Genomic DNA, 25716 nt, shown 5'->3' on the forward strand with positions numbered 1-25716 from the left:
CTGGAAGGTTTGGAGAGGGTGATTTTGAGGAAATGGATGTGGGTCCCGCTGTGATGGAGGACGGAACTGTTCGAGGCAGGGTTCAATTTGGATAGTGTCTTATGGAGTTGGATCATTAGGAGTGGGATCAGGATTATTTTTCTTCGTGGCAAAGTGATATTTCCAGCAGAGACTACGAGTGTAGGACAGTAAATCTTTGACAAGGGCAGTTTGGTTGAATCTGGGAGTGGGGCTGAAGGTGAGGCCTTTGGATAGGACAGAGGTTTCGGATTGGGAGAGAAGTTTGGAGGAAAGGTTGAAATGGAATGGGTGGCAGCTGTCATAATGTAGGTACTGTTGCTTGTTGGTGGGTTTGATGTGGACGGATGTGTGAAGCTGGCCATTGGACAGATGGAGGTCAACGTCAAGGAAAGTGGCATGGGATTTGGAGTAGGACCAGGTGAATCTGATGGAACCAAAGGAGTTGAGGTTGGAGAGGAAATTCTGGAGTTGTTCTTCACTGTGAGTCCAGATCATGATGTCATCAATAAATCTGTACCAAACTTTGGGTTGGCAGGCTTGGGTAACCAAGAAGGCTTCCTCTAAGCGGTCCCTTCCTTACAGCCTAGGCTATTGTGGCAAACGAATCTGCTCCAGTCCTGAACCATTACAGGTTTCGTATCCCGCAACTACCCTCCCGATCGGGTACAGAAGCAAATAACCAGAGCCACTTCCTCATCCCCTCAAACCCAGAATCTCTCACAGAAGAACCCCAAAAGTGCCCCACTTGTGACAGGATACTTCCCGGGACTGGATCAGACTCTGAATGTGGCTCTCCAGCAGGGATACGACTTCCTAAAATCCTGCCCCGAAATGAGATCCATCCTTCATGAAATCCTCCCCACTCCACCAAGAGTGTCTTTCCGCCGTCCACTTAACCTTCGTAACCTCTTGGTTCATCCCTATGAAATCCCCAAACCACCTTCCCTACCCTCTGGCTCCTACCCTTCTAACTGCCCCCAGTGTAAAACCTGTCCTATGCACCCTCCCACCACCACCTACTCCAGTCCTGTAACCCGGAAGGTGTACACGATCAAAGGCAGAGCCACGTGTGAAAGCACGCACGTAATTTACCAACTGACCTGCCTACACTGTGACGCTTTCTATGTGGGAGTGACCAGCAACAAACTGTCCATTCGCATGAATGGACACAGGCAGACAGTGTTTATTGATAATGAGGATCACCCTGTGGCTAAACATGCCTTGGTGCACGGCCAGCACATCTTGGCACAGTTTTACACCGTCCGGGTTATCTGGATACTTCCCACCAACACCAACCTATCCGAACTCTGGAGATGGGAACTTGCCCTTCAATATATCCTCTCTTCTCGTTATCCACCAGGCCTCAATATCCGCTAATTTCAAGTTGCCGTCACTCATACCTCACCTGTCATTCAACATCATCTTTGCCTCTGCACTTTCGCCTCAACTGACATCTCTGCCCAAATCTTTGCCTTTAAATATGTCTGTATATGTATGTATGGATGGATATATATGTGTGTGTGTGTGTTTGTGTGTGTGTGTGTGTGTGTGTGTGTGTGTGTGTGTGTGTGTGGGTATATATCTATCCTTTTTTCCCCTTAAGGTAAGTCTTTCCGCTCCCGGGATTGGAACGTCTCCTTACCCTCTCCCTTAAAACCCACTTCCTGTCATCTTTCCTTCTCCTTCCCTCTTCCCTGATGAAGCTACCGCCGGTTGCGAAAGCTCGTAATTTTGTGTGTGTGTTTGTGTGTTATTTTATTGTGCCTGTCTACCGGCACTTTCCCACTTCGTAAGTCTTGGAATCTATGTTTTTAATATATTTTTCCCATGTGGAAGTTTATTTCTATTTTATATACATTATTGTGACATAGATCAGCTCTTACCTTTATTGCATGGTAAAGTTTCGAGGATTGTCTGTACATTGTGGTAAGTAAATTTTATTATCGGTAAACCATATTTGTTAAATAAAGTAAAAGAAAACATAAAATGAAAACAAAAATCACTGTTCATTATTTCTTTACATGTAATGGCAACACAGCTGACAAAGGGGAAGTGTGAAACCCATTTACCACCATAATTTTAATGTGTCACAAAGGTGCCTTGATTATATATGTACCACCATAGTGTTTGCTCTTAAATCACAATAGTAAAATTATCAAGAAACAGATATAGTCATTTGATCGCAATTGTAACAGGGTAGAAAAAAATCTTTCCTGCGTTGCTACAAAAAATATGCCTGCAAAAGGGTTAAATAAGATGTAGCAACTCCAACATCTGAAAAGGTGACAGATGTTGGGTGAGTGGTGTGCTGACCATATGCTCCTCCATACTACCTCTGAATGATGTCATATGGCAGAGGATCACACAGCAGCCAGTTGGGACTGCGTAATCCTCTGGATCTGGTTATGGAGTTACATTACTCCTAAGTTGCATTTCACAAAAGCTTACCTTACCATACTGGCACTATTTTATTGAAAATTTACATGATAAGAGCATGGGTATTTAGAGGTACATATTAATTCTTATAAAAATAAAAATAAAAAACAGCTGCCAGCCACTGTTTGTAATAAATAGCTTTTATTGCTGTGACTAGTTATTTAATTTTTAATTTTTGTAGAAACTTACCTGTCTCTAATGACTTCATAATTGATGAAACATTTTTTTACTGTGACATGCAGTGTTTTACTTGATTGTTGGGACAGTGATACATACTTTAATCTCTTTAACACTGAGTTGTATCAGTATCTAAGGTATTTGTGTATGGGTAACCTAATTTTCATAACATTTTCTATTATTATTAATAATCTGTAATTAATGAAATGTGTTTATTGAAACTGTTTGTACACCTTTCTATCTCTTATTTAATTTTTTAAATTCTGTTGTGAAAAGTTAGAATGTGATCAGAATGTTTACATCAGTGGCCAACACATCTTTGCCTGGTTACTAAAGTATCATTGGAGGTCATTAAAATTTATTAATAAAGGCAGATACGTAGAAATCCATCCTTGCTGGAAACTGTTTGCAATTTTTCACATTCCTCAGTTGATATTATATTTGTGCATATTAGGACACCACTTAGGTTATTTTTATTTATAAAATAGCTTAAATACATTTTGGAAGCAATGTTTGATTGTTTGATTGGTAGATAACATTTTGTTACTTTTGTTCTTTGCATTACTCTGATTGACAGGGGCTGGTACTCTTGAGACATATTAGTTTTTAATCACTCCACTAGATCTAAGTTTTAAATGAAAATGTATTTATAATTACAGTTTGTATTATAGGTGTTTCTATTAGAATGATAAATGCTTGAAATTATTGACATCAGCATCAATACAATCATGTAGGGATCCATAAGCAACTGAATATCTGAGTGAGGAACATCTGTGGTGATAGGTCCTCCTATTAAGTGCCTCCTGAATCAGCTAACTAACTGTTGTCTGTGCAAAAACATCAGTTTGGACAGAATGCTCGTTTTTGTAAAAGCTGTTGCGTACATTTGATAGTTCTTGTTTCACCTCTGCTGATAATGCCACATCTGGCTGTTGAGCCAATTGCAGTTAATTTATTAATTAAATTAATTAATTGTTTGTAACTGTTTTTAACAGGAGACTTTTACTTTAGCATTATATTCTGGCATGCAAACAGCTGCAAAATCACTTTCATGGAAATAAGCATTCCGACGTTACTGATTCATTTGTGTGGATATTGGTTGATAAAATGGTTCAAAACAGTGCTCATAACAGGCATTTAGCAGGATAACCAGTCATTACCACTTCTGTATCTGCATGAAAGAAATTTAGTTACATTGTGGTCAACATTTACATTGTTGATAGTAATTGCCAGAAGAGCAAGACAAATCCATTCCTGCTATTGCTGCTGCTGCTATTGCTGCTGCTGCTGCTGCTGCTACTACTACTACTACTACTACTACTACTACTACTACTACTACATCTACATCTACATGACTACTCTGCAATTCACATTTAAGTGCTTGGCAGAGGGTTCATCGAACCACAATCATACTATCTCTCTACTATTCCACTCCCTAACAGCGCGCGGGAAAAACAAACACCTAAACCTTTCTGGTCGAGCTCTGATTTCTCTTATTTTATTTTGATGATCTTTCCAGCGCGCGGGAAAAACAAACACCTAAACCTTTCTGTTCGAGCTCTGATTTCTCTTATTTTATTTTGATGATCTTTCCTACCTATGCAGGTTGGGCTCAACAAAATATTTTCACATTCGGAAGAGAAAGTTGGTGACTGAAATTTCGTAAAAAGATCTCGCCGCGACGAAAAACGTCTTTGCTGTAATGACTTCCATCCCAATTCGTGTATCATATCTGCCACACTCTCTCCCCTATTACGTGATAATACAAAACGAGCTGCCCTTTTTTGCACCCTTTCGATGTCCTCCATCAATCCAACCTGGTAAGGATCCCACACCTCGCAGCAATATTCTAACGGAGGACGAACGAGTGTAGTGTAAGCTGTCTCTTTAGTGGACTTGTTGCATCTTCTTAGCGTCCTGCCAATGAAACCCAACCTTTGGCTCGCCTTCCCCACAATATTATCTATGTGGTTTTTCCAACTAAAGTTGTTCGTAATTTTAATACCCAGGTACTTAGTTGAATTGACAGCCTTGAGAATTGTACTATTTATCGAGTAATTGAATTCCAACAGATTTCTTTTGGAACTCATGTGGATCACCTCACACTTTTCGTTATTTAGCGTCAACTGCCACCTGCCACACCATACAGCAATCTTTTCTAAATCGCTTTGCAACTGATACTGGTCTTCGGATGACCTTACTAGACAGTAAATTACAGAATCATCTACGAACAACTAAGAGAACTGCTCAGATTGTCACCCAGGTCATTTATATAGATCAGGAACAGCAGAGGTCCCAGGACACTTCCCTGGGGAACACCTGATATCACTTTAGTTGTACTCGATGATTTGCCATCTATTACTATGAACTGCGACCTTCCTGACAGGAAATCACGAATCCAGTCACACAACTGAGATGATACCCCATAGGCCCGCAGCTTGATTAGAAGTTGTTTGTGAGGAACGGTGTCAAAAGCTTTCCGGAAATCTAGAAATATGGAATCAACTTGAGATCCCCTGTCGATAGCGGCCATTACTTCGTGCGAATAAAGAGCTAGCTGCGTTGCACAAGAATGCTGTTTTCTGAAACCATGCTGATTACGTATCTATAGATCGTTCCCTTCGAGGTGATTCATAATGTTTGAATACAGTATATGCTCCAAAACCCTACTGCAAACCTACGTCAACGATATAGGTCTGTAGTTAGATGGATTACTCCTACTACCCTTCTTAAACATTGGTGCGACCTGTGCAATTTTCCAATCTGTAGGTACAGATCTATCGGTGAGCAAGCGGTTGTATATGAGTGCTAAGTAGGGCGCTATAGTATCAGCGTAATCTGAAAGGAACCTAATCGGTATACAATCTGGACCTGAAGACTTGCCCATATCAAGCGATTTGAGTTGCTTCACAACCCCTAAGGTATCTACTTCTAAGAAACTCATGCTAGCAGATGTTCATGTTTCAAATTCTGGAATATTCCATTCGTCTTCCCTGGTGAAGGAATTTCGAGAAACTGCGTTCAATAACTCCGCTTTAGCAGCACAGTCGTCGGTAACAGTACCATCGGCACTGCGCAGCGAAGGTATTGACTGCGTCTTGCCGCTTGTGTACTTTACATATGACCAGAATTTCTTCGGATTTTCTAGCAAATTTCGAGACAATGTTTTGTTGTGGAATCTATTAAAGACATCTCGCATCGAAGTCCATGCCAAATTTCGCGTGTCTGTAAATTTTAGCCAATCTTCGGGATTTCGCGTTCTTCTGAACTTCGCATGCTTTTTCCGTTGCCTCTGCAACAGCGTTCGGACCTGTTTTGTGTACCATGGGGGATCCGTTCCATCTCTTACCAATTTATGAGGTATGAATCTCTCACTTGCTGTTGCTAATATATATCTTTAAATTTGAGCCACATCTCATCTACATTTGCATAGTCAGTTTGGAAGGAATGGAGATTGTCTTTTGGGAAGCCTTCTAGTGACACTTGTCCGCTTTTTTAAATAAAATTATTTTTCGTTTGTTTCTGATGGATTTGGAAGAAACAGTATTGAACCTAGCTACAACGACCACTACTGCTGTTTCTAGAGTATTACTAGTGAAATAGGAGCAGAGGAAAACTTAATTGGATAGATTTAATCAAGCTGATTGCTTTACCAAAGTCAGTGTAAATTCGAACTAAAAAATCTCTTTGTTTTCGGTCTACAAATCAAAATCGGTGTTCTACAAAATAGTTGTTGAATCCACTACTCTTGAAATATACATTTAACAAAAATCTTATACTGTCGTGAAAATTGTGTGAAAAAGAAAATCTGTCTTCACTGGTCCGGTATGTAATTTTAATCTGACATGAAGTTTCATAGCAGTGCACACATTTCTGCACAGTGAAAATTCATTCTGGAAAGGGTGGTGATTGTCAACCTTTGTATGCAGGTAGAATCTGTTACAGTTGTTTCAAAGAAAGAAATCCAGTCTCAGTTTTCTTTGCATGATTTTATCATTTTTACCAGACGTGTCTCTTGATTTACATACAGGTGCTAAAGACCTGGATGTCATGTACCCAAACTAATTATATCTTCTCCTCTTCTTTCTCTAGCCAAAAGTGATATTTATCATGCTCGAAATTTTTATAAAGGCTATGTATTCTTATTTCTTTAAACTATTAGTTGTGCAGTAGATATGTCTCCAGTGCAGCTTTTATAAGTGAAGCAGTTATTCAATTGTTAGTTCTCACTTTAAGAATAATATACTTATGTAATGCTTGTGTTTTTCATACTCAGCAGAAGTAGCACAGGCACGCCCAACACTCCATGCAACTTTAATGCAGCGGATGACAGATGTCCTGTCACGCATGCTCAATGACCCTGCAACGCGGGCTGCTCTGAGTGGTGGTGGCGAAGACTCGTTGGAGGGTGGAGCTGGAGAGCCTGCTGAACGGCGCTTCTCAGCACTCTCTCTTGATCCAGCACAGCCTGATTCCAGCTCTGCTGCTGGTGCCACATCACCCACTCCTTCAGGACAAGAAGGCAGCAGCTCTGCTGCGACACCAGCAGAAACTGAAGAGCCACAGCCCAGTGACAGCACTTCATCTGAAGAAGCTCCAGATGCAGCACTTCTACAGAATAAGATCAGCAACTTACAGGATCAGCTAACATGTATGAGAGATGGCTTCATAGAGAGGTACATAATACTTTAGTAACAGATATTTTGTTTTCTTATTGTAATTGCTTCACTTAGAAAGTATTAGTCAAAGACTCAAGAACTGTAAAAGCATTTAGTTGGTGAAAGGTGTTCTACTCCTGCCATAAAAGGTGACCATAAATCTGCGCCGAGTGGATTCAAATTTATCATATTACTGACAGTGCCGTCACATTTTGTTGCTTGATAATTACCATTACTACATTTCTTGTTTAGATTTTTTTATGTAAAGGACTAAAACTTGAGAGAAAACAGACAAGTAGTGATCTGAAAATTAATTGAAAGAAATAGGAGTCATATTTAGTGGAATCTTCAGAAATGTTACCCGAATTGGGTGGCATCTCCTCTTGCTTTTTAGATTCATTTTTAAAACTAAACATCCATTTAGAGTGAAACTTTCAATTTGATGCAGAGTTTGTGGTGTCTGATGGATTCAAACATTGTGTTGTTATAAAAGTCTCAAACATGAGATATTTGCTTTTCATAGATAACACTATCAATTGAATCAGAAGAGAATGCCTCGCAGTTACACTTGGAGCTTCACTCTGCCAGTGCTTTATTCCTACCTTCCATGTGCAAAGATCTTTCTTAGAGAACTCGTACAATACACTTTAATATAATCCATTTTTGATGTGTGAGATTGCAACTGTTATACTTTACCTCCAATAATTACTTGCATCAGCCATTTTAATATTACTGTTTTCCGTTTTAATAGTACTGTTTTTATCAGCTTGTGACTATGTCTGAAGCAAATTGGTAATATACCTTTATTTATTTATTTTAAATCAAGAAGATGGAACATCACCTACATGAATGGCCACAGAAATGTCAAACATTTCTGAAATCTCTGTGTGAGAACTATACATCCACAAATTTCAAATTTACCACTTTGCAGTTGAGTAGGAGCGGAGGGGGAGGGGTGGGGGACTGAAAGAGAGAAGGAATTCTGTTATGTAATTCATGGTAGCAGATTATGTTTGTGTGTATCAATTAAAAAAATCCTCTCTGATCTACACTAAACTAAGGAACAAATGAAGCACAGATTTTTGGCATCTCTTAAGAGTCAAGAAACAGGGCAACTGTGTTCCTCACAAACTTCATAAACATCATGTACAAATGATATAAAACAATCTCCTCTTTCTGCTGTACCAAGATATAAATGACTCACCTCTGCCCAGAGTTCACTCATAATGGCAAATCAAACAACGGAAAATCCAGGATGGAATGTAACAATATTATGAATAGGAAAGTTGCTACTCAGCATCTCTGCTATATGGTGAGTAGCAACTTTCCTTTTCATAATATTGTTACAATGACAAATTAGTATTATATCATAATTGCCACAGTTCTGCACAGTAGTTCAACTTGGCAAAACCAACTCTTTAGCTAAGAAAAAACCATGATTGTTTAATAGCGTGTTTCTAATGTCATCATTGTTAAGGAATTGTTAAATAAGTTTGATGGATACAGTACGATTTCTGTCAGGTCGCTGCTTGAAATTTCATTTATTATGGAATTCAACATATTTAGGGCAGTATATCACTCAAAAACTACATAAAATAAGAGAAAGGAAACCAATCATGTATAGTGAACTGATGTTTAGTGCATAGAAACGCACCACTGAAAATAGCATTCACATTAGCTTTTGACCTCTTGCTCTTTCTCCAGTGGAAGTAGTACACACATTCTGTCTCACCGCGGGAGTGTGTGTTTGGGCATCGATGTGGTTGTGCTTGTGAATGTGTATGTGTGTACTTTAGCTAAAGAAAGAGCAAGAGCTGAAAAGCTAGAGTGAACACTGTTTTTTTGTTGCTTGTTTCTACACACAACCCATCAGTCAGCTATAGGTGAGGGGTTGCCTTTTCCTTATTTTATGTACTATTCTGTAAAGGAATTTCCATTGTTGTTATACTCTTCAAAAATTCTTATACTCTTCAAAAATATTACTTGAGACAGTCACAGATGATTGGCTCTACAAATTTTTGTGCTCACAGGAACCATTTACAGAACAAATGTATACTGTATCCTGTCACCACTGGTGGACAACTGCATGAAGTTCATCGTCTGTAGTGATTTTACCACATGTTCGCTTTCAGTGTGTCGAATAGGACATAGTCACTAGGAGCCGGATCCAGCTAATATGGAGGATGTGACAGTGCACTAAACCATAGGTCTTGCACAGTGGCAATGGTATGGCAACTGGCAAGTGGCCACTCATTGTTGTATTGGACCAGAATCTCACAGCTCTTTTTTCCATGGTGGTGGTGTTGAATGCAGTGACAGAGTCAGTGCAGTGGACTGCAGTACTGATCACTGATGAGAGTTGTAGTGGGAGGAAGCCAGTCTGCCAGAATCATCCCTTCCTTATCCCAGAACCTAGTTCTACATCTACATCTACATCCGTACTCCGCAAGCCACCTGATGGTGTGTGGCGGAGGGTACCCTGAGTACCTCTATCGGTTCTCCCTTCTATTCCAGTCTCGTATTGTACGTGGAAAGAAGGATTGTCGGTATGCTTCTGTGTGGGCTCTAATCTCTCTGATTTTATCCTCATGGTCTCTTCGCGAGATATACGTAGGAGGGAGCAATATACTGCTTGACTCTTCGGTGAAGGTATGTTCTCAAAACTTCAACAAAAGCCTGTACCGAGCTACTGAGCGTCTCTCCTGCAGAGTCTTCCACTGGAGTTTATCTATCATCTCCGTAACGCTTTCGCAATTACTAAATGATCCTGTAACGAAGCGCGCTGCTCTCCGTTGGATCTTCTCTATCTCTTCTATCAACCCTACCTGGTGCGGATCCCACACTGCTGAGCAGTATTCAAGCATTGGGCGAACAAGCGTACTGTAACCTACTTCCTTTGTTGTCGGATTGCATTTCCTTAGGATTCTTCCAATGAATCTCAGTCTGGCATCTGCTTTACCGACGATCAACTTTATATGATCATTCCATTTTAAATCACTCCTAATGCGTACTCCCAGATAATTTATGGAATTAACTGCTTCCAGTTGCTGACCTGCTATTTTGTAGCTAAATGATAAGGGACCTATCTTTCTATGTATTCGCATCACATTACACTTCGCTACATTGAGATTCAATTGCCATTCCGTGCACCATGCGTCAATTCGCTGCAGATCCTCCTGCATTTCAGTACAATTTTCCATTGTTGCAACCTCTCGATACACCACAGCATCATCTGCAAAAAGCCTCAGTGAACTTCCGATGTCATCCACCAGGTCATTTATGTATATTGTGAATAGCAACGGTCCTATGACACTCCCCTGCGGCACACCTGAAATCACTCTTACTTCGGAAGACTTCTCTCCATTGAGAATGACGTGCTGCGTTCTGTTATCTAGGAACTCCTCAATCCAATCACACAATTGATCTGATAGTCCGTATGCTCTTACTTTGTTCATTAAACGACTATGGGGAACTGTGTCAAACGCCTTGCGGAAGTCAAGAAACACGGCATCTACCTGTGAACCCGTGTCTAAGGCCCTCTGAGTCTCGTGGACGAATAGCGCGAGCTGGGTTTCACACGATCGTCTTTTTCGAAACCCATGCTGATTCCTACAGAGTAGATTTCTAGTCTCCAGAAAAGACATTATACTCGAACATAATACGTGTTCTAAAATTCTACAACTGATCGACGTTAGAGATATAGGTCTATAGTTCTGCACATCTGTTCGACGTCCCTTCTTGAGAACGGGGATGACCTGTGCCCTTTTCCAATCCTTTGGAACGCTTCGCTCTTCTAGAGACCTACGGTACACCGCTGCAAGAAGGGGGGCAAGTTCCTTCGCGTACTCTGTGTAAAATCGAACTGGTATCCCATCAGGACCAGCGGCCTTTCCTCTTTTGAGCGATTTTAATTGTTTCTCTATCCCTCTGTCGTCTACTTCGATATCTACCATTTTGTCAACTGTGCGACAATCTAGAGAAGGAAGCACAGTGCAGTCTTCCTCTGTGAAACAGCTTTGGAAGAAGACATTTAGTAATTCGGCCTTTAGTCTGTCATCCTCTGTTTCAGTACCATTTTGGTCACAGAGTGTCTGGACATTTTGTTTTGATCCACCTACCGCTTTGACATAGGACCAAAATTTCTTAGGATTTTCTGCCAAGTCAGTACGTAGAACGTTACTTTCGAATTCATTGAAAGCCTCTCGCATAGCCCTCCTCACACTACATTTCGCTTCGCGTAATTTTTGTTTGTCTGCAAGGCTTTGGCTATGTTTATGTTTGCTGTGAAGTTCCCTTTGCTTCCGCAGCAGTTTTCTAACTCGGTTGTTGTACCACGGTGGCTCTTTTCCATCTCTTACGATCTTGCTTGGCACATACTCATCTAACGCATATTGTACCATGGTTTTGAACTTTGTCCACTGATCCTCAACACTATCTGCACTTGAGACAAAACTTTTGTGTTGAGCCGTCAGGTACTCTGTAATCTGCTTTTTGTCACTTTTGCTAAACAGAAAAATCTTCCTACCTTTTTTAATATTTCTATTTACGGCTGAAATCATCGACGCAGTAACCGCTTTATTTCTGCACGAATAGCTGTGACTATGACATAGGCCGACATTTCTTTTCTGAAGGCCGATGGAAGAACCATAATTCACTGATGGTGAACAGGTAGTCGAGGAACTCAGCTGAATATGCACTGCATTGCACCAACACCAGCTGTTGGCATATCTCCACACACTTATGTCTCTGTGCCATGGTGAGGGAATGGGGCACCCATTGTGTGATCACCTTCTTCATCTTCAAATCATCATGGATGACAGTGTGGAGGATTCCCCATGATAGACCTGTTGCCTTCTCTAGTTTATCAAATGTGATTTGGATGTGTCCTATTATGAAATTATTGACGCGCTGGACATTGTTTGGTTTGTGTGTAGTTGCTGGACACTCAGTGCTCTTGCCGTTTTCAGCAGCCACTGCCATCCCTGAAATCTGAGACCCAACAAAATACAGATCTGTGACTAGGTGCTGTTTCCCCACATGTGACTACTAACCTCTTGCAGATATGTGAGGTAGTCATTCATTCCCTCCAGAGAAACCACTCTGTCCACTGTTGCCCGTGCTTGTCTGCTTCCGTGTTGTCTGCTTCCGTGTTGTCTTATAGATGTTCACCAGCGTACTTGCAAGCCAGAAGAAGTGCTGTTACAGTGTGCCACCTGTGGGAAGCAGCAACACCGTCTGGTGGTGGTAGATGTTACTATAGTCTATCTTCACAAATACGTCATAAATGCATAGATAAAAAATCTACTCACCAAGTGGCAACAGGAGAACAAAAACACAAAAAGGTTTAATTTTTACAAGCTTTCGGAACCAGTGCCTCCTTCTTCTGGAAGAAGAGTTGAGAGGGAAGGAGGAAGGGTGAAGGAGAAGGACTGGAAAGGTTTAGCAAATGGGCTACAGTTCAGAAACTTCATCCAGGACAGGGAAGACTTACCGGATAGGATGAGAAGGAAAGACTGAGTGTTGGGAACTGCACTGGATGAGATTTGAAAACCTGAGAGCTTCAAGGTGAAAGACAGGATAATATGCAAGACAGAGATTACTCGTAAAACATTGTGCATGAATTAATAAGAGTGAAGAGCTAAATGCATTGTGTGTAAGAGAGGTGGGAGGGAGGGAGGTGAAAAATAAACAGATCAGAAAACAAGAGATTTAGAAAATTAAAATGGAGTGAAGAAAGGAGTAGTTACTGTGAAGAAATGCTGAGACAGAAGGAATTAATGTAAATTATGGCCAGGTGGCTGGCAAGAACCAAGGACATGTAGCGCAAGTTCCAAGAAACTGGTGTCTGGGGGAAGAATCCAGATGGTGTGCGTGGTGAAAAAGGCACCGAGGTCATGACTGTCATGTTGCAGAGCACGTGTCCTTTGACCATTCATCCTGACCGATAACTGGGTCCAATGTAAAAGGCCGAACTTTGTTTACATAACAGGTGGTACATTATGTGTTGTTTCAAATGTGGCTCTCCCTTTGATAGTATTTGTTTTGCCAGTTACAGGGCTGGAACAAGTGGTGGTAGGAGGGTGCATAGGGCAAGTCTTGTAGCAGGGAGGGTCTCAGGGGTCGGAGCCATAGGTTAGTGAGATGGTTACAGAAGGAGCATAGGGTCTGACAAGGATGTTGTGGATATTGGGAGAATGACAAAAAGCTATTCTGTTGTGGTGGGCAAAATCTCAGACAGAATGGATCTCATTTCAGGGCAATATTTTAGGAAATTGTGGCCTTGTTAACGTAGCTGATTAATACCTTTTAGACCAGGATAATACTGAGTTACCAGTGACATACTCTGAAGTTGTTTTTTGAAGGGATTAGCAGTACCAGAATTGGATGTGATGGCCCAGAAAATCTGATTCTGAAGAAGGCTGGTGGGGTAATTATGTCAATGAAGGCTGATGTGAGACTGGTTGTGTATTGCCGTAAAGAGTCTGCATCCGAACAGATATGTTTACCTCAAATGCAAAGGCTGTTTGGAAGGGAATATTTAATATGGAAAAGATGGCAACTGTCAAAATGTAACTGGTATGGTTTATTAGTAGGTTTAATGTGGACAGAGGGGTGTAGCTGGCCTTTGCTGAAAATGAGATCAACATCAAGGAAAGTGGCATGGGATTCGAAATAAGACCATGTGAAATTTAATTGGGAGAAGGTATTTATAGAGTCCAGGAATTTTAACAAGTCATCATCACCATGAGTTCATATGGCAAAAACATCATCAATGTATCTAAACTAAATCAGGGGATGAAGGCTTATGGACCCCAGGAAAGCCCCCTCTAAGTGACCCATGGAAAGGTAGCCAAAAGAAGGAGCGCTCCTGGTTCCCATGGCCGTACCCCTAATCTGTTTGTATGTCTGTCCCTCAAAGGAGAAGTATTTTTTGGTAAGTGTGAAGTTGATTAAGGTGAGCAAGAAGGATGTCACGGGTTTGGAATCAGGTGGGTGTTGACTAAGGAAATGTTCATCAGCAGACAGACCATTTACATGGGGGATGTTGGTATAGACAGAGGTGGCATCATTGCTGAAAAGCAAAGTGTGTTGTGGACGGATACAGATTTCAGATGATGTAAGGAATGGCTGGTATCTTTAATGTAGGAATACATCAACGCACATTTCAAATTGCTACTTCGCAGGAGTTAGAGGGGGAGTGTCAATCAGTATTGAAGAAACTAAATATTTTTTGACAGTATTGCTGCATCTGGCAGTAAAATATGTGGGAGTAGTTACGTATTGAATTGAGTAGCTCTTCCCTGTTAATTAAATGTCTAGTGATGATGGAGAGTGTGTACAAGTGCAGAAATTGTCTGTGGACTTTGCATGTCGATACAGAAGTGTAAACAGAACAATTACTGAATTACCATCACTCTGACGACCCATAATTTCAGCTGTGTGGCCATGGTATTTCTCTGATGGAACAGTGTGATCTACATAATACTTGGTGACAGTGTTAATAACACACAATGAAAATATTTCCAATATTTAATAATGGATAGATTTTTGAATTTGGAGAGAAAGTGCTCCAGTCTCTTAAATGACTGCACTTGCAAGGTGTTAGAGAGCTCTTGCAGTTTGCCCCAGAACCGAGATTGAAATTTTTAGAAATGATATATGTAAACAAATAAGTGACAGAAGAAATACGAAGGGCAGGCAGAGTTAATGGCCATGTCAAGTGCAGCACTCGGGGACCGATACACTCAGTTGATGCTGCTGCAACTCTGTAGAGCAACTAACCTCCACTATAACAATGTTCAAAGTGTAAAAAGTATATTGATGGCCATGTACTACATAGTCCATAATAAATGAACTATTCCAGCAGGTACCTACTGAGTCACCTACATGTCATGGGAAACTGTCACTGAAGTCACTTGCAAATTGCATGATAATTGAGAGAGATATTTTAATTTGACAAGTTATGAGATTTTGTTTCCTTCTGTGAATGGTTATGTGCATGCTTGGCTTGAACTACTTAGTACGGTGATACTGTTATGTTTGATGTCCGCAGTCTATGTTGGTAGCAGTGGAGTACGGTGATACTGTTATGCTTGATGTCCGCAGTCTATGTTGGTAGCAGTGGGTGTATATGGAGTGATTTATTTATATGGCAGTGTCTGATACAACAATTCAGCAAATTTTTGATGACTTTTTTTTTTACCTAACATATGGTAGTTGAACTCCCTGAGGGACCCAAACTGTCCTCCTTCATCACACCAAGGAAACACATTGAAAATGAAAATGACCAGATGCATGTGTGCTGACCTCCAATGTTAAGTTGAATTCACTGCGGTTAAAAGAGGATGTGAAATTTGGAAACGAAATATAGAAACCAACACTTGTCCTCTTTGATACAAACTTTAAAGCAATTGCTGGGATGGTCTGTTTCCACTTGGGAGTTGCACTTTGCTCTATCTATTTGCTGTCAAAAGAATTTAGACTAAAAGGGCTTTGAACGCTGATATCTAACAATTTATCTGTGTATTAGCCAGATAGTATATTTACTTCTGCTCTGCTATAGGGTCATACTGTGCCAGAAATCCCTCCATATACTGGCCTAGTCCCATAGACTGTGTAGGAGAACTGGTGAGTAATTTGTACTCTACTGACCTTTTACTGATCAGAAGGCATCTGACAGGTCAGGCGGTACTCAAAAGTATGCAAGTAATGAAAGCAAGTAATGAACTTTGCTTGGTGGTATTGTACATTGGAGTCATTGATGGGGCATGGGCAAGAGAGAGAGAGAGAGAGAGAGAGAGAGAGAGAGAGAGAGAGAGAGAGAGAGAGAGAGAGAGAGAGAGAGAGGGGGGGGGGGTTGGGGGAGGGGGGGGGGCAGGTAATAAAAAGAAGTTTTGAAGGATTGTGCGGGTGTGGAACATGTACATGCACACAAGGGAAGTTGCTAACCCCAACACAAACATATAGAGACCATAGTAAGAGACTGACCAGAAAATTACAGAAATTACTCTATGGGATAGGAGGAGGTTCCGTATTGAGAAACAGAGATAAGGTTGGGAAGATACAGTTGAGATAATTGTATTCAGACACTTCAGATGGAGCAGGATTGTAGAATGAGGTGTTAACAGGAGAGTGGAGACTGAGGTAAGGAGGATTGTGGAAATGAAGGGTATGTTGCAGGATAGTTCCATGCACTCCAATAGAATGGTTGTTGAGGGGAGGGTATCCAAATTGCATGTATTTTGAGTAGCTGAGCAATGACCTCCACAATTGGGTTGTATTGATTGACTCTTGGCCATAGTTTGGTATTGGTTATTTGTTAGTGTGGTGGATAATCATTTCATTGTCATACCCAAATAGAACACTGTATAATGATTGCTGTCCAGTTGGAAGCTGACTGACTGCTTTCGTATTTGGCCTTTACCTTTGACATTGCAGGAAATGCATAGCACTAGAGTTGGAGGTGGTAGATTTATGTATGGGACAGTTCCTGAACCTGGGTCTTTTGCAGGGATTATGATCTTCTGGGTAGGGGTTGGAAGCCTTAGCCACATAGGGATGGACAAGGAAGGCAGTGAAATATTGCTTTGGCAATTTCTCTCATTATCTTATAGCAAGTGTTCTTTGCTTCAGGAACACCTGTGGTCTTAGTGTGCATGAGTACTGTTTCTTCACCCATTTTTACCCTCTCTCCTTCCTCCATACCTTGGTACTTTTTTATACCATTCTGACTCATTCAGATCTTCCTTTCCTTTTCCCTTTTTCTATCTCTGGATCTTCATGTATCTCCAATAGTATTTTCTTGGCAGTTTCCCTAATGGCTCATACCCCACTGATTTTCCCTTTGTATGTACTAGTCACCTCCATACATCTTTCAGATTTGTATGACTGTTCTTAACCTTTTGACTGTGTGGCTCTGCTACAGCAGTTCAGTGCCCATGTGACTGTGGTGTGATTGAATGTTGTGGAAGTTTCGAGATGTACACTCTGTTAACATTTAGCTGTGGTCAGATATGAGGTCAGCACACCTTAACATATACTCTGAGCTTGAGAGTGGCATTTCCCTGTCCATTATACAACTTCATTATCAATTTGATGTTGGTGTTTTTGCAGGGATTTCACCATAATTTATAGTGTGCTTTATACCTGCACCGGTGAAACATTGCACTTGACAGTTCGCATTACGTTAAGCTAGGTTGCCTATACTGCAGTAGTGAGGTTGCAACTGCAGTGTTCATGCACATAACAGACAATACTGTTTTCTGTTTCATTTCATAAATGTAAACTATTGAGCAATGACAGTATATATAAGAAATGGTTTTGTAACAGAAGTCCTTCTTTTCAGCACAATTTTTAGCAGCATTTTCCTACTCCTGAAAAATTCACTTTCTTTTAATGACACTAGTAAGTTTCCTACTGTAGGATAGTCTTTCCTGCTGTAGTAAGCATAAGTATGCCTGCCAGTTGCACCAGTCTTGACAGAATCTCAGTGACAGGGTGAGGCTGCTTTTTCTTCTTCCCATGAATTGTGAGTTGCTAAAAATATATAATGTGATCCAGACGGCTTGGGATCATTACGGCTCATGTCTACATCTTTAAAGTTTTGCAAACTTTTGATGTCCGTTGCACATCTTTATTGGTAGGAACTGATGCCTGTCCTTGAATACTTGTATATTCTTTCTCTTGTTTGTAAGACTCATGAGCTCTCTGTCTAGCGACGTACCTTGACCCAAAGAATTGTCACGAATTTTTTTTTAGTATCAGAATTTTATAAACAACAGCAAAACAAAGCACAGTTCAATGCAAGCACTTAATAGAATCTACCTACAACATGCATTGTTTTTTGTTCAGCCCAAATAAAGCCAACAACGCGGGAACTTTGACGTTATGACCAGCTGCGATAGTGCGGCAGGTATTCGTTCACGTCCCATGCTTAGTGCTCGCGCTTCACGTTCTTTACTTGTTAACCTTTTATACTGTCAGCTTGAGATGCGTGTGTCAAGTGCAAAGTTTCAGCGGCCTGGGTATAAATGCAACATGTGGCATTTCAATATACTGAGATCGCAGTATTCATCCTGTTGTTTCTGTTAGTTCTGTGTTTTGGGCTTCCTGACAGACTATGTTGCTACGAAAAACTACAGTAGATAGTGCAGATATTGCAAATACCATGTGCTTGCAATTACTTTTCAGCTACTTACGAAGGTCCAGTGTGGGCTGTAATTATCACAACAAAACTTGGTAGATATGCTAATGCATTAGTGCAGAACTGATTTATGCTGGAAAACAAATTATTTACAGTTGTGGCCACCAGATGGAAATCTACTGCTGTATGCTGTTTGTATGATGGTGTGACATGCATGCTGTCATTTGACCATAATGTGTGAGAAAAGTATGGCTATGGAGAAGAGACTGTGCTTTATTAAGGAAACTGTTTTATGTGAACAGCAGAAGTGACAGTGCTGCATTGAGAGAGTATCACTGACTGAAAGGTCTGCGGAGAGGCCAAATGTCATAAATAGTTTAAAGAAGATAATGAAATTCAAAAAACACAGGTGAGCTTGATGTGGCTCCTGGAAGAAGAAGGTGTCCTATCCTGGTGGAAGTTGTTGATGAGGTTGCTGCTGCTGTAACTGGCCATGAAGCACGTGCCTTGGGTAATGCTAGTGCACATGCAGTGTCACAAGAATTTTCCATCCTATGGTCAACAGTATTGAAAGTTTTGTGACTGATTTTACACTGGTACCCGTGCAAGAGCCAGACAGTGCAGCAACTGAGACCTCAAGATCCCCAGCAACATTCTGAATTTACTGTTCAATTTCTGGCACGAACTGAAGTTGATGGCATATGCTGGGCAATATTCTGTTGAGTGATGAGAAAAATTTTACACTACACAATGCAGTGAATACACTGTGCAGTGAATAAACCATATGTTGTGCACAAAGAGCCACTGCTTGGCCATATGTGACAGTGCTGTGTGGATGCTCAAGCACATTTATTCTCAGTTCATTCTTCTTTAAGGAGAATACACCCAGAGAGCCTGTCAGGTGTACCACAATGTTTGCATGTTATTGACACCTTTTTGTACAAGCACGTGATTCCTACAATGGAAGAGCAGAACTCTGTGGAAATCACTGTTTTCATGCAAAATTTGGTCAACACCTTATGTCTCCCACCCAGTGGGAAGTGAAAACTTCCATGCGTGTGTTATCTCAAGGTTTTCCATGTGACTTTTGGTTGTCAGGATACCTAAAAGAACCCATTTGCAAGACACACATTCAGTCTCTACCTGATCTGAAGGCCGGTACACAGGTATATGTTGCTCAGATTCAACGAGAACCACTATGATCAACTGTTGATCATGTCATTTTTATGGATGCAGCATTAATCGACATCTCTGGTGCTCATATTGAACAAATTGTGTTAGTGGCAATCAATAATAAAATTAACATTATGTCTTTCTCACTTGTTTGACCTTTTCTGCCCATATCCTGTTCCTAATTCATTACATACAGAAACATTTCTATGTGTGTTTCGTAAATTCACAGTGCCAGATTTGCACCTGGTGACCAAAATTAGAATTAATTGTTATCCACTGTAAATCGGTTCTGCATTAATGCATTAGAATATTTATGGTGAGTGTATTGAAATTATTCTGCACTCATTGCATGGTGAGGTGTGTGACAAAGCAGTATATGGATTGTGACTTTGAAATCTCATAGGAAGCAGTCAAAAGGTTAACCTCCTGCCATGCCATTTCTCTCTCACACCAAAACTCTCTCTCTCTCTCTCTCTCTCTCTCTCACTCACTCACTCACTCACTCACTCACACACACACACACACACACACACACAAAGACACTGATACACTCTCTAACTTAGCTCTCATGTACACTTGTGTGTGTATGTGTGTGTGTATGTGTGTGTGTGTGTGTGTGTGTGTGTGTGCGTGTGTGTGTGTAAAACATTGTGGAGGAGGATTTTCTCCAAAACCTTTTCTACACGCTTGAGTCATGCTATAGGTATAAATGCTCTTTTTTTATCATAATGGTGTGGATATGAATGGCAAGTAATGTTATCCCTGCATGTTTTATTGCAACAGTATGTTGTCACATTTGTGTTCTCCACATTCCACTGCCATTGAAACATCTGTGGTGTGTTCATTACAGACATGGCGTTGAACCTGCTGTTCGCCTTGTGTACTCTGACAAAAGTTCGTCAAGTGGTACAATCTCGTTAGGTGTGGGCGATGAACTTGCACGTGAAAGATCGCCTACCGCAACAGGTAAAATATATGCTAACACTTTTTTTTTTTACATTTGCATGTGAAAGTAATTAGAATAAGTATTTAGTTAGTGTGAAGGAGAAGTTTGCTGCAAGCAAAATTTAAATAATATAATTGATTAACTGACTCGGTTCCTTAATTAAAATAAAGCGTGTTAATTTTGTAGAGATGTATTTTCAACATCTCTTAAGTTAATCTCATGATCTTATCAAATTTTCAAAGAGAGAATGTCTACGTTTTTGCATGACTCTTAGGTGCAGTTGATGCAAGCTATAATTCCAATTGTTCCTTACATTTATGGAGCAATATAGTGGGAACCCATCATATTGGAAGATCAAGTCTTTGTTTCCTTTCTTTGCCAGGATTATCCAGTAGTTTCCAGTGCATGTTTCTGTGGCAATTCTTTCAGTGGAGAGAAAAGTACACATTCCTCATAATTTATGAATGGCACTGAACATGTTAATATTACAGCTGTCATGGTGGATCTTATTGACAGCAGCATATTTCTTTGATTCCCATATCTAGTTATTGTATGTCTAGACTCTCTCAAAAAAAAATTAAATGGCATTTAATCACTTACAGTAATTCACTATGATTAAGTCCTACCTTTATTGTTAACAATCATAAAATTTATAACTTATTGCCAACCCTTTCTGTGTGTAATTGATTTACCAGTTGTAGTTTGTACAGGACTCATTGCAATCCTTCTGCAAAATTTTCTATCCTGATAATGTTTGTACTGTAACTGCTGACTGATTTCTGCAGCCTCCCATTAGAAACTTTCATGTTCTTTGCAATTTGTGTGTTTGCTGACCTATAGCCTCCCACCACATTCTTTTCTGTGTGACATATGCAGCCTCTGTTGTAAAATTATTCCTATCATCTTTTAGTTGATTTCACTAGGGGAAAGTGATGCCAAAATAGGCTCTCTGCGCAGACGGCAAGACACACGTGGGGGGAGAGGTAGTGACGAGGGTTGCAGGAAGATCTGTTGGGGAAATGCCATTTGTGTCACTGATGACAGTGCCACTAAAGCAGATTTACTAAATATGGTTTTCCAAAACTTGTTGACCAAAGAGGATGCAGAAAATAATCCAGAATTTTTGAATCTAGAACAAATGCCAATATGAGTAACTTAACGCTAGATATACTTGGTGTAGCAAAGCAGCTTAAATCACTTAATAAGGGCAAGGCTTCCAGTACAGATTACATATCAATCAGATTCCTTTCAGAGTAAGCTGATACAATTGCTCCATATCTAACAATGATACACAGCTGCTCACTCATCGGAAGATCTGTATCTAAAGACTGGAAAGTTGCACAAGTCACACCAGTACCAAAGAAAGGAAACAGGAGCAGTCCGGCGAATTACAGACCCATATCACTAATATCAATTTCCAGTAGAGTTTTTTAACATATTCTGCTTTATAACATAGTGAATTATCTCGAAGAAAACAATTTGTTGAGTAATGGTCAGCATGGATTGAGAAAAAATCGTTCTTGTGAAGCACTACTACCTCTCTATTCTCATGAAGTAATGAATGCTATTGACAGGGGTTATCAAATTGATTCCGTAGTTTTAGATTTCCTGAAAGCTTTTGATACTATTCCTCACAAGTGTCTTCTAATCAACTGTTGCCCCCGCCCCCCCCCCCCCCTCCCCCCACGCTCAGTGCTTTGAACAAAAATTGGTCACTGCACATCAGCTACCCTATCCTGCTTGGACTCTGTCATCATGCATATTCAAGCCCATCCCTTCTTAGGTTGAGCAGTAACTAATCTATCTTTGATAAATAGCATTTTTTAAAACAACATACTTAAGGTGCATACTAATTATTTATACTTCAGCTGGTGTGCAGGGCTAGCCCATCCACAGGAACCAAATACTGGCATAAATTACTTCCAAATTGGCGTTATGTATATTGCCTAGCAACTGTCAGTATTTCTCTTAACAGGGAGAAAACTTGAAAAAATGTATCCATGTGAATACATGGTAACTTAAAATCATAAGTTTTCTCCAACATTTATCACTAGGTGTCAATAAAAGCAGACACCTGTGGTGTGCTAACATAGAAATATTAATGTAGTTCTTCTTTTTGTTCTTTACCATGATGGTCTTTGGTTCTTCCCAGACTTCTGACCCTTCTGTTCTTGTGTTGCTGTTAAAAACTGCTATACCACATTTCCTAATACCTACCAAATAACGTGCAGTATTTCAGGAGTATTAATAACTTTCGTAGTCTCTTTCTGAAAAATACATTAACTCTTTTACATGAACATTTTCTTGACTGAACATATAATATCTGAATCAGAACCATAATCATAAAAAATGGCAAAGGTTAATCAAGAGTCTTTCTTTTGAACTTCAGTTATTTCTTTCTACACTGGGGAACACATTTCCATCTCAGAGGCAGCCAGCGATCCACTGCACAATTGTTTCCAGGTCTGAGCAGGTATTTACTTGTGTGAAATTGCTGTGATTACCATCCATGTTGAAGATGTGGTGCTGTGTGATTGAGCTCACCACATCCTAATAAAAATAACAACCTTGGACAATACATACACTTTTATGTATGATAGCTTATTTTATAATCCTCAGTTGCAAGTATCATTTGTTGATAATATGGTCATAGGGATACAGTCTCTCTTCAGGAGAGATATGTATCACCACATGCTGTAATAGAAACTTGAAGCTTCAACCTTCCCTCTTTGAGGGGAAAAAACTTCCCTCTTTGAGGGAAAAACTACTTAATACATTTAACATCCTGTGTTATTTGCAAATTTTTAACTTCTGCTGAATACTTTTTTTTAAACATTTTCAAGAATGTTTGCACCATGTCTCCATTGAAAGAGAATTGCCCAGTTTGTCATGGTGTTGCTGCTGTAAATGACATCATAACTGTCACCACCATTACTCAGCAGCACCAACTGATCTACAACTTCTTTTTGTTTCACATATCTTATTGCTCTTCAGTTTAGTCTTTCCTTGATAGTTCATGTCTAATTGACTTTCTTAAGAAAGAAATGCCAATCCTATAATTTGTTTGCAGTGGTTTAGAAGTTTAATGAATGACAAGTTGTCTGTATGTGGATAAGTTAAGAAAGAATGCAAATGTCAGCACTGTATCTGGGCTAATAAATTGAAAAAGGCACAAAAGCCATACTGAGAACGTTGAAGTTGACTCGTCTGTGATCTGTTGTGGCTTAAAGTCTCTGGTAAGTCCACTAAATGCAGTCTATGTAATGTAATCAGGACACTAAGAGTCCACATCACAGATTTCTTTTCTACCAGAATGAGTCAGTATCCAGAATGCAAATGGATCACAATGATAGGGATTCATAAGCCTGAGTATTTAGATGAGGACTTTCACATTAGTTAACTGTGCTGAGATTCACAATGAGTAATATTGTTGTAAATTGAAATCATCAAGGAAGCACCACTTCTTTAGATCTAACTAATTAAATGGTGGGATTACCAAACTTTGAAGTGGCATCTTCATCATCTCTTAACACCTGTCCCTCTCTCCCTGCAGTACACCATGTAAATTTTCTTTTGTGGTTGGCAGGAGAGCCAACACTGTGTTACTAGAGGAGGCCGAAAGCCACGTGTTTAGCTCACGCAGGCTGGCGTGACGTCTGGAACAGGACAAGGAAATTAGAATTTAGAAAAACGGACGTATCTGGTGGAATACTTAACTTTAATCCATTAAAGATGAACGTCGCTCTTGACGGTACATAGTTCACAATATCAATAGTAACTGATAATGGCACCTTGCTAGGTCGTAGCAAATGACGTAGCTGAAGGCTATGCTAAACTATCTTCTCGGCAATTGAGAATGTAAGGAGGCAGTGAACCATCACTAGCAAAGTCGGCTGTACAACTGGGGCGAGTGCTAGGAAGTCTCTCTAGACCTGCCGTGTGGCGGCGCTCGGTCTGCAATCATTGATAGTGGCGACACGTGGGTCTGACATATACTACCGGACCATGGCCGATTTAAAGGCTACCACCTAGCAAGTGTGGTGTCTGGCGGTGACACCACATTTTCCATTGATGGGAACAGCACTGGAAGTCTTCCTGTTTCTTTCATTGCTTCAGCAGACTGAAGTCTTGTTCCTTTTAATGCAAATTTACCTTGGGGAACAGATAAATCGTAGTGTACTAGGTCAGGCAGATAAGGGGGTAGTCTAACACTGGGATGCTGTACATCACTAGAAACCTCTTAACAGACAGTGCGGTACAAGCTGGTGCTTTGTCTTAATGCAGAACCCATGACTTGTTATTCCACAATTTTGGTCATTTCTTCCTTGTTTTCTCAGGGAGTTGAGAAAGGGCTTCAAGGTAGTAATGTTGATTAATAGTTTGACATTCAGGAACCAGTGAAGATACACAATACCATGAATATTAAAAAAAAAAAAAAAAAAAAAAAAATCATCATGCTTTAAGTCTTGACTTGCTCATTCGAGATTTATTTGCTCTTGGTGAAGCTGGCTCTTTCAATGCATGGATTGGCTCTTAGTTTCTGGACCATAACTGAAAAACCAAGATTTGTCATGTCTTATCACTCTTTACAAGAAATTAGGATCATTTTCAATGGTATTCAAAGTGTCAGTACAAATATTTTCACAATCTTCTTTTTGTTCAGTCATGAGAATTTTCGGTGTCAGTGAAATTGTCTTCAGTGACAAGTCCTACTTCGAACTAAGCACTGATGACCAGTGAAGACATGTTTGGAGATGTCCCAGACAGTGGTGGGGTACCATACTGCCCCCTGTACATCCTGGCAGTAAGGAGTGATGGCCTAGGGTTTCATTTCATTTCATAGTTAGACTCCTTTGGTTGTCATCCACAGCACCTTAACGACACAGCAGTATGCCGAAGATGTTCTACATCCCATTTTGTCACACCTTCACGGCAAGCCATCCTGGACTTGTATTTCAGCAAGATAATGCCCGTCCGCTTGTGATGAGAGTTTTTACTACTTATATTCATGCCTGACAAACCCAACCTTAGCCAGAAAAGTCACCAAATCTCTCCCGTATTGAGAACATTTGTAGAATTACGGGCAGGGCCCTTCACCCACTTCAGGATTTTGATGTTCTCATCTGCCAATTGGACAGAATTTGGGATGGTATCCCTCAGGA

The 25716-nt window shown here is 40.3% G+C and overlaps 1 protein-coding gene across 4 annotated transcripts in view; it reads left to right on the plus strand.

Moving 5' to 3' along the window:
• Positions 1-25716, plus strand: part of LOC126271809 (DDB1- and CUL4-associated factor 6-like) — a 191834-nt gene that overhangs the window by 80620 nt on the left and 85498 nt on the right. For 2 of the 4 annotated variants that reach the window (XR_007549149.1, XM_049974180.1), the window contains exons 8-9: positions 6911-7310; positions 20459-20574. Coding sequence is in view for 2 of the 4 variants with exons in the window: in XM_049974180.1 (XP_049830137.1) it covers positions 6911-7310; positions 20459-20574 (516 nt within the window). In the remaining 2 variants the exon portion in view is untranslated. The remainder of the gene's footprint in view (positions 1-6910; positions 7311-20458; positions 20575-25716) is intronic. The other 2 variants (XR_007549150.1, XM_049974181.1) reach the window with 1 other exon arrangement.

This window comes from Schistocerca gregaria, chromosome 1 (genome assembly GCF_023897955.1).
Source record: "Schistocerca gregaria isolate iqSchGreg1 chromosome 1, iqSchGreg1.2, whole genome shotgun sequence".
NCBI lineage: Eukaryota > Metazoa > Arthropoda > Insecta > Orthoptera > Acrididae > Schistocerca > Schistocerca gregaria.